Below are 9,867 nucleotides of genomic sequence, written 5' to 3'. Positions count from 1 at the left end.
TAGTATCCACGCAAAGCCAGATGCATAAAGAGGCACACACATCTGGAGTTCATTTGCAGTGGCTGGAGGCCCTGGGGTGCCTAGCTCTCACTTGCGTGAGTGTACTCTCTCTCATTCTTTAGTTGCAAATAAATGAAAAATTTAAAAAATCATGTAACAGAGCAGACTAAAAAGAATTTAACAAAAAAAAAAAAAAACCCTGTACAAGCAGCCATTATTCCCAAGAGGAAATAGCTTCAAATGAGCCCTTCTGAACTTTCCTCCCTGAAGCTATCCTGTCCAGTGGTGGTTTAATTTCCCTCCCTCTCTTACTCTGCATCTGGTTTTACATGGATGCAGGGGATCCAAGCTCAGGCTGACAGGCTGCTTAGCCCCTGTGCCACTCCTATGTTGTCACTAATACAGTCCCAGGCTGGCCTCCTGCTCACAGGGATCCTCCTACCTCAGCCTCCCAAGGGCTGGGATTACCACGCCTGGCAGCGCGCCTGTGATTTCAATAGGGCTCCCACATTAACTTGAACCCTGCTGTGGATTCAGCTGAAACAGCTTCCATCGGCTCACGTATCTGAACACTTGGTCCTCAGGTGGTCGCGCTGCTTGGGAAGGTGGTGGGAATCTTTAGGAGGTGGAGTTTAGGTGGAGGGAATGCATCCTTGTAGGTGGGCCTGGAAGTTTAATAGTCTGTTCCCATTTCCTGTCCTGTCTCTTTCTGTTTCCTGACTATGGTGAATGTGACTAGCCACTTCCAGCTCCTGCCACCACATCTTCACCGTGAACTGCATCCCGTAGAACTGTGAGTCTGCATCAACTCTTGTCTTCTTAAGTCACTTTTGTCATATGTTTGCTTACAGGCACGTGAAGACTGACTAATGCAGATTGCTACAGCACAGAATCAAATTTACTGTCTCAGGACTGGAGGCCAAGTGTCTTACATGAAGGTCCTAATGGGATTGTTCCTTCTGAGGGAAAAATCTGTGCCTGGTGGGTCTCTCATTGGCTTGTAGATGTCTGTATTCTCCCTGGAAGTCTTCCTCTGTGCCTATCCCATCACATGATGTTTTTCTTATACAGCCCCAAGCCATATTGGATTCGAGTCTACCCAACTCCAGAATGACATTGTCTTAACCATTTATACCTGTATCGACACTATTTCCAAATACAAACACATCATGAGATGCTACGCGTTAGGCTGTCACCCTACCATTTTGGGAGGATACAACTTAGGCCATGAATTTTTCTAATTCCCATGTCCAGTTCCCTAGCTGAGTTTCATCAGGGTCATAATTCGAATGTGTAAATGCACATCTATCTATCACAGGGAGGGATATTTGCTAAGGAACACAAGCTGTGTACCTCACTCCAACTCTGAAGAACCCACATCTCAGGGTGCAGAGAGGGTCTGCTACCCTCAGGACAGGCTCAAGCATAATTTGGGCTTTTGTTTTCCTCCATGGGGTGCTGTAATATTTTTCTCTTTGAATTTTCTGCCTGTCCATCCTCATGCTGCTTGCTGACTGGATTTTATAAGGACATTTTCTCATGTTGCATCTATTTTTTTTTGTTTGTTTGTTTTGTTTTTTGAGGTAGGGTCTCACTCTGCTTCAGGCTGACCTGGAATTCACTATGTAGTTTCAGGGTGGCTTCGAACTCTCGGCAATCCTTCTACCTCTGCCTCCCAAGTGCTGGGATTAAAGGCGTGCGTGACCACGCCTGGCACATTTAATATTTTTATATCTATGTTGTACAAGCTACATGTCTGGCACATAATATCTCTACATCGAATCCTAATAACAACCCTATGCAGGATTATCATGTTCCCTTTGCAGCTGGGCACAACTAGAGTTTATGATAGGAAGCCAGGTAATGTGACTCCAGAGTCCATTCTGTGACCCCTTCTACTGTGCTCCACCTTCGGAGGCAACCTCAACTGTATGGTGTGGCTTCCCCCATGGTCTGAGCTCTACTCCTGGCCTGGCTTCACATTCTCTGTGAGCCATGACCTCATTCTGTTTTACTAGGTTTCCTTCATGTCATTCCACAGGTCTCAAAGATAGGGTGGTCCAGAATCAGTTGCCATTGACTTACATGCCAGACAAACCAGGCTGCCAGGGCCCTGTCCTTCCTTCAGAGCCATATGTGGTGGTTTGAATGTACATGTTCGTAACCAATAGCCTCAGGTATCTTTTTTTTTTTTTTTTTTTTTTTGAGGTAAGGCCTCGCTTGCTGATGTGGAATTCAATATGTAGTCTCCAGCTGGCCTAGAACTCACAGTGATCCTCCTATTTGGACCTCCCAGAGTTCTGGGTTTAAAGGAGTGCACCACCATGCCAATTACCTTAGGTTGTTTTTTTCCTGAGGTAGGGTCTCACTCTAATTCCCTTTGTAGTCTCAGCGTGGCCTCGAACTCACGGGGATCCTCCTACCTCTGCTTCCCAAGTGCTGAGATTAAAGGTGTGCTCCACCATGCCTGGCCCACCTTAGGTATTAAAATTTTTTTATTTTATTTTTATTTACTTACTTGAGAGAGAGAGAGAGAGAGAAAGAGAGGGAGAGGGAGAGAGAGGGAGAGAGAGAGAATGGGTGTGCCAGGACCTCCAGCCACTGCAAACGAACTCCAGATGCAAGTACCCCCTTGTGCATCTGGTTTATGTGGGTACTGGAGAATCGAACCAGGTCCTTGGGCTTTGCAGGCAAATGCCTTAACCACTGACCCATCCCTCTAGCCCCCACCTTAAGTATTTTTGATTAAGTTTTCTACTTAGTCTCCAGTAGTTGGAACCCTGCTGGAAGAGCTTTATCACTGGGGCTGGATCTTGAGTTCAGTCTTACTGGGTGTGTAGACCAAGCTTGAGCTCTGCTGTTTGTGCTTGGTGCTGTTGGCTTTTCTTTTTCTGCTATGAATGTAGAGGGAGCCAGCTTTTTCCAACATGACCAAACTTCCCCTGGAATCTATAAGTCTGGGAAAAGCAAAACAAAACAACAACAAAACAACAACAAAAAAGCTTTCCTCTTATAAGCTGCTTCTGGTCAGATGCTTGTCCCAATAACAAGAAAATAACTGTGACATCAGATCTGAATGACATTTGATTCAGGAAACCTTTTCTCACCTTCCTGTCTTCTAATCAGCTATACATTCTTCTTGGAATAATTTTCACTCTCCCTGTTTTGGTCTCAAAGTTTTCTTGCTTTTTTTTGGGGGGGGGGGCTTTTTTTCTTTTTTCTTTTTCATGCAAGAGAGTGAGAGAGGAGAGAAGGAGAGAGAATTGGTGCACCAGGGCTTCTAGCCCCTACAATTGAACTCTAGACATGTATGCCACCACGCGTCACCTTGTGTATTTGGCTTATATGGATTCTGAGGAGTTGAATCTGGTTCCTTAGGCTTCACAGGCAAGTGCCTTAGCTGCTAAGCCACCACTCTAGTCCATCCTGCTCTACTTTATGTCATTGTTGTGCTTGTCACCATGAAGCAGATAATTTAAGGCTAAGAGTTCCCATCCCTCACATTCCGTGGCAGCGATGTGCTCACACATCTCATATCGTTCCTTAGCAAGGACGTGCAAAATGCTGTTTAATAACTGCTACTGGTCCAAAGAGAACCAGATTTGAAGTGGTGCACATCACCTTAGCAGTGATTACTTGAAAAAAATTATAAAAAGCATTCAAAACATAATTCTTTGATGGAGCAAATGGTTTAAAAAGGTGTCAGTAAAATCGAGAGTTATTTGTGCTGGCTCTTTGGATGGCTCTCTGTACCTTCCAGTATATCCCATGACCCATATCAAAATGATGTTCCCAGGCAGATGAGATTTAAGGACTGACCTTGAAGTGTTCAGCACAGAATAGCGCACTCCTGTGTGGTCTGAATTCTGAGAGGCAAGTCAGCACCAGCACCTCTGTGTCTGCAGCCTTTTCAAGCTGCTGGTCCTGCACTCCTTAACTCTCTTGGCTCCCACACGCAGCTTGTGACCAATTACCTGGCCAGATCTCCCCCTGATTGTACTGTAATGGATCTACTCAGAGACATTTAATCAGAGGTGATACTAATGACAATTAATCAAGGAGAGGGCTAACCTCTGCATCTTTGAACATGTAGGGCTTGGGTAGGTTTTAGCTGCTGCTGGCTGGATGTGATGCAAAGGTCCCACACATTCTTCAAGCTGCCAGGGAATGGGTCTACTTCCCTGTCCCACAATTCTGACATTTTCAAAACTCCAAAGACAAAAAAAAAAAAAAACTTCCAAGAGTTCATTTGGTAGCAAAAATTGATCTGAATTGATTCACAGCTATATCCATTCCACTTACTGTAAATATTCAGGCATTTTTTCTTGCAAAAATGTTTCTGGCTGTGTGTTCACTGAGGTTTTATTAGTAAATATCCAGTGTCTTCATTCTATCAACCTTTAAAAGCTAACACCTGATATTGCAAACACATCTGACCTGAAAGATAGCAAGCCATTAAGGTCTTATATTTGTGTACAGAGTAAGACTAAAAAGAGATTAAAAGTCAGTGGTAATTTTCTTACTTTGTGCTACGTGACCTTTAGTGGTACAGATAAATTCACTGTTCTGTGTTAACATTATATGTTGTCCAGTCTAGATTATTTCTAATGTCCTTCCAAGATAGGGATGCCACTGAGATTTTCTGTCATTTCCACATTTCAAGGAAAAACTCAAAATCATATTGTGTCCATCTTGGAAATTCTGTGACACATTAGATTCTCCTATCTGAAGTGAAGTATTTAATAGATTCATAAGAACACAGGAAATTAAACTGGAAAGCTTCCACATACCAGGCTTGGACTTGTTGAGATCAAATGTTATTAAGCTTAATACATCTTTATGAAATGAACCAAAGATATAAAAATATTTTATTCCAAAGTTATAGTCCCTACAACTTGCTTACAAAATGTAATGAGTTTAATTCTTGCATGATTTCTTATTTTGTTTTGAATCTTGCTATGTAGCATAGGCCCTGCCTCAGTCTCCAGAGTGCTGGGATTACATGTATGTTTCACTATTCTTGTCATGCATAATTTTTTTCCAAACCAAAAAAATTACTTAGGGCATCTGGGTTGGAGAGATGGCTTAACTGTTAAAGCATTTGCCTGCGAAGCTAAAGGGCACAGGTTCAATTCCCCAGGACCCAAGTCAGCCAGATGCACAAGGTAGCACATGTGTCTGGATTTCATTTAAAGTGGCTGAAGGCCCTGGTGTGCCCATTCTCTCTCTTTCTCTCTCTTGTAAATAAAATTAAAAAAATACCTGGGTCAAAGATGACTTTAAAAACATTGCTTAAGGGAATTTCTCTTCACACCTATGTAGACTTCAATGAAATTTCATACCCTTGCCTACTAAGAACATCCCACTGAGTCAGGGAGATTCTGCTGCAAAGGCATTTCATTCTTTTTATTTCACAAGGAAGCAACAAAAAACAAAACCAATCTTTCTATGGCTTCAAATGTACCCAATCTCTCAGCTACGATACTAGAGGCAGGCACTTTCTAGATTTTCTAGAACTGTTGTGTAAATTGGAGATAATATTTATAAAATGCCAAAGCACAAAAAAGACTCCTGAGTAAGTGCTTGCTTTATAGATATATTTTTGTGCTTAAAAGCATTATTTCAATCATGAAGAATAGTAAAGCTCAGTTTAACATAATCTAAAAACTTCATGAAGCACAAACGAGAAGCCTCCCATTCACGAGGTAAGAGGAAAGAGTAACGTAAGACACTAAGGAAGGAGTCTGATCAGAGCGATGTATTTGGCTGAGAAAGGTGGAAACAAAATCAGAAGAGCTGAGGAGCTCAGTGGTAGGATGAGCACTTCATTTGATTCAGCTGAATGTATGTATTAGCAGCGGTGCTTCTATATTGGAAACATGTTAGCAGCTGTGGCATCTGGATGGAGTTTATGAGAGAGTAAGGGGAAGAATAAAAGGAAAGCAGACACTGCACACAGAACTGGAAATGAGTTTATAATTGTTTCTTTGCTTTTGATGTATCCACTATGGAAACAGAGAAAGTGAGTCACTTATAGTAACAGAAGTGACCTTTTCTTGGGACAGTGCTACCTGCTTCTAGACAGAGGCTTGGCCAATGATTCTGGATGAAGGGAACATGTAGAATTTGGACCAGATACTTGATGGAGAAGGAACACCAAATGGACATAGGAAAAAGAAGCAAAACTGAAAGAAGTAAAAGAAGGTGAAGATTAATTCTTAGCAACTTTCTAGAGATTTCTTTACCTTAGGGAATCTTTATGCTTTTCTCTAATGGAAGAAAATTAGGTAAACATGTGGGTTCTGATAATGGTATCTGTTAAAAAAATATTTTTATTAATTTATTTTCAATGAGAGAGGAGAAAGAGAGAGAGAGAGAGAAGAAGGAGGAGGAGGAGGAGGAGGAAGAGGAGGAGGGGGGGAGGAACTGGCATGCCAGGCCCTTCTGCTACTGAAAAAAAAAAACCCCAAAAACTCCAGATGCATGTGCTACTTTGTGCATCTGGCTTTACATGGGTAGTAGGGACTTGTATGCAGGCAGCTAAAGACACTTGCTTACAAAGCCTAGCTGCCTGCATACAAGCCCCTACTACCCCACTGGTAGAAAATTTTACCATTGTGAGTCAAATGACCAATATGCAGACATTATATGATAAGAGACTTTGTAAATATAGCACGTGTGGGGTCTAGGGCAATGGATCAGTTGGTAAAGTGCTTGCCACACAAGCATGGGGACCTGAGTTTAGATCCCTAGCACTCATGTAAAAGGCAGACATGGTGCCTGTCAACCCAGTGCTGGGGAGGCAGAGGTAGCAGAATCCCTGGGCTTGGTGGCTATTTTGTCTAGCTGAATTAGTGAACTCTGGGCTGAGTGAGAGATGCTACCTCAAAAAAATAAGGTGGAGAGTGATTGAGGAAGACACCCAATGCTGACCTTTGGCCTTGACAGACATGAACACACATGTGCCTGCTCACCCACACACATAAGCAAGCAAACACCTTTAACTGCCAAGCCATGTCCCCAGCCCTGTCCCCCAACACATACATAAACATGCATACACACACCAAGTACACATACACATGTGAAAGTATGTGGCATTTGACAGTGTAAAAATTTTAGAATACATTTTAGAGAAAATTAGATCTCTAATTTCGAACTTTTCCCTTAGGCACTTGAAACCTAAACCAAACATATAAAAAAAAATTTAATGTTGCTTGCAAAGCCTGTTTTCAACAAATCCTCAGGCATCCAAGCTATCAACTCTTCAATTCTCCAATCTGAAATGCTTCAAGGATGAAAGCAGATCTGAAGTTTATTCCACGTGGAGTCACTTCTTGTATTCCTTTCCTGCAACTGGTACTCATTTTACATTGCTAATAGTTGAAAATGTTAACGTAAGACAAAAAGCTTGAAATGTTATTTGGCCAGGTATATTAAAATAAAATCAAAAAATAGAATTATTACGTTTATATACAACAGCATAAGTGAAACAATGTGACATAGCAGTTTCCATTGAAAGCTTCCAGTAGAAAAATCGAGTAAACAAAACCTCTCAAATCTCTTGCCACAGAGGAGCCTCCTGAGAGCCTCCAGCCACTTTCCTTCAAAACTGGGGCTATAAATACTTGCATCTTAAACAATATAGAAAGGATTGCTGAATCACAGAATAGCCCCAAATATGGCATTAATAAAAACCTTCTAGAGTAAAACTAAAATTAATCTTTGATCCTTACAATAATGTTCAAATCATTTGAAGCCCCCCAGGAAATGCTTATGTTTTTGGAAGGCCCTATATAAGGTTTTGTGGAGGCTAGATTCTTATTAGAATTTTACTGAGACTGTCAACAAAAGGTTTTTTTTTAATCTAGGGAATCGTGGAGCTGCAAACCGGATGGTTAAAAACATTCCTCTGTAAGGTAGAGCGGTTTTGGAGGCCAGTCTGTCTCCCTTCTCCCGAAAGGGGAACCCTGGGCAGCCCCGGCTCCACCTGGGCTAAGGCCGCTGTGAGCGCACCACGCCGCTCCTGCAGGGGGCGCGCGCGTGCTGCTGCTGGGGCTGAGGCTGCGTCTGCCCAGCACACACGCAAGGAGTTTCACAATCTCAGACTGGGGCGGGGGGAGGTTGCGATGGGGGAATCAAACTCCCAAAACAACAACAACAAAATGAAATCTGGGAAAAACATCTGTAAGCCACTGGCTTCACCTGCAAAATCTAAGAGTGAATTAGTAAAAAAAAAAAAAAAAAAAAGTAAGCCAAAGCATTGAGAAAATACAAAGACGTGTCTTGTTATGCATCTGGTTATGTTTGCTTTAGAAATGAGTTTAGTTCTCCTGCTCCCAGGGGCTTGTTGCCAGGTCTCTGAACCTCTGTGTCGCACATGCAATTGTAGACAGAGGGCCAGTGTGAGCGCACTTTGGAGAGGACAGGCGATTTCTACCTGGAAAGCTGAACTGTGATACTTGCTTCCAGACAACGATGACCAGCAGAGGTGTAATCCACGCAGCACCCCAGTGGCCATCAGTACAAGGTCACAATGCTTTCCTGGATCCAGGGGTTCTCCCTGAGTCATGCGAACGGGGGTCCGGCCGGCCCATGGGATGACCAGCACTGCCCTGCCAGGCTGCTTCCCTGCCCATGGGCAGCTGTCCCTGCGGGCCCGCAGCGCTAAGGCTGCTGCTGGTACTGCCCTTCGGTGGCGGTGTAGAAGTCATCCAGGACGCTCTGTAGGTAGTCAAACGTGGGCCTCTCCTCGGCCTTTTCTTTCCAGCACATTTTCATGATGTCATAGAGCTCGTCTGGGCAGTTCTCCATGCGTGGCATCCGATAGCCCTGGGACAGCGCAGTCATCACGTCCGCATTGGTTCTCCCTAAGGCCAAAACACCATGCCATTTAGAATCCCGACAAAGCACAAGCACTGTGTGGTGGGTCTGCCAGCACATCACACACACACAACCGAGGAAAGCTTTATGACATTCACAGTGGGTTGGAGTGTGCTCTACCCAAAGGCACACGTTGAAGTCCTAACTCAGTGCCTCAGAATAGAACTATAATGGAGATAAGGCCATTAAAGGTGACTGGAAAGGTGGGTCCTAACCCAATAGGACTACTGTCCTTCTAAGAGAGAGCAATTACAGGACACCCCCCCCACACACACACACAGCCACAATGACAAGCTGGTGGGACAGATTCTATTTAGCTTCTAAAATATACTTTTGCACACAAAAAATCTCATGCTTTGAGACCCTCTATTCTTTGTAGACCTTTTCTTTTTTTCCGCTTTCTCCTAAGGACACACTTACTAAAGAGCCTCTGCCTTCAAAACCCTGAATCACTATTCCTGTCTCGGGGAAGCTCTGATTTTTAAATGGAAACGGCAAAGCAAACTTTAAAATCTTTTGTATCTCTTGAGAACTAATTACCCTGTGAATTATTTTTTCTCAAGTCTAGTTCTGAAATGTCACTTTCAAATATTTGTGTAAATGGTAACTAACTGGTTATTTCTAAGTTGAAGATTTCATTTGATTTTCACTGCCACTGGGTAGCTTACATTACTTTCTTTGTTTAGAGTTTTGGTCTCCATAAAAGTATGTGATTTCAGCAATGCTTTGACTCTTACAACTAGCCAAACTTACTTGGATACAGTTCTGAAGAAATACCTTAGTTTTTTTAAACTTCTGTCTGACACTTTAGGATACTGGGGAGGGTTAACACGCAGAGTAATATAAATAGCAATGGGACCTGAAGCCTGGTTAGGACTAGCTCTTTCACTTCCTTCCTTAAGAACCTCTGGTTGCATAAATGGTCAGAATATGCCCATAGACATAGATCTTTGAAGGATGGCTCTAGCCTCCCTGAAGATGTTTCTT

The 9,867-nt window shown here is 42.9% G+C and overlaps 1 protein-coding gene across 2 annotated transcripts in view; it reads right to left on the bottom strand.

The window, feature by feature from the left end:
- Positions 1-7,191: 7,191 nt before the first annotated feature.
- Lyn (LYN proto-oncogene, Src family tyrosine kinase) overlaps positions 7,192-9,867 on the bottom strand; it is a 134,792-nt gene continuing 132,116 nt past the window's right edge. For both annotated transcript variants that reach the window (XM_004653349.2, XM_004653350.2), the window contains exon 13: positions 7,192-8,867. In XM_004653349.2, coding sequence (XP_004653406.1) covers positions 8,665-8,867 — 203 coding nt within the window. In that variant the 3' untranslated portion in view covers positions 7,192-8,664. The remainder of the gene's footprint in view (positions 8,868-9,867) is intronic.

This window comes from Jaculus jaculus, chromosome 2 (assembly GCF_020740685.1).
Source record: "Jaculus jaculus isolate mJacJac1 chromosome 2, mJacJac1.mat.Y.cur, whole genome shotgun sequence".
In the NCBI taxonomy this organism is placed as follows: Eukaryota; Metazoa; Chordata; class Mammalia; order Rodentia; family Dipodidae; genus Jaculus; species Jaculus jaculus.
The sequence above is the reverse complement of the archived record's forward strand: the minus strand, read 5'-3'. Positions and strand labels throughout refer to the sequence as shown.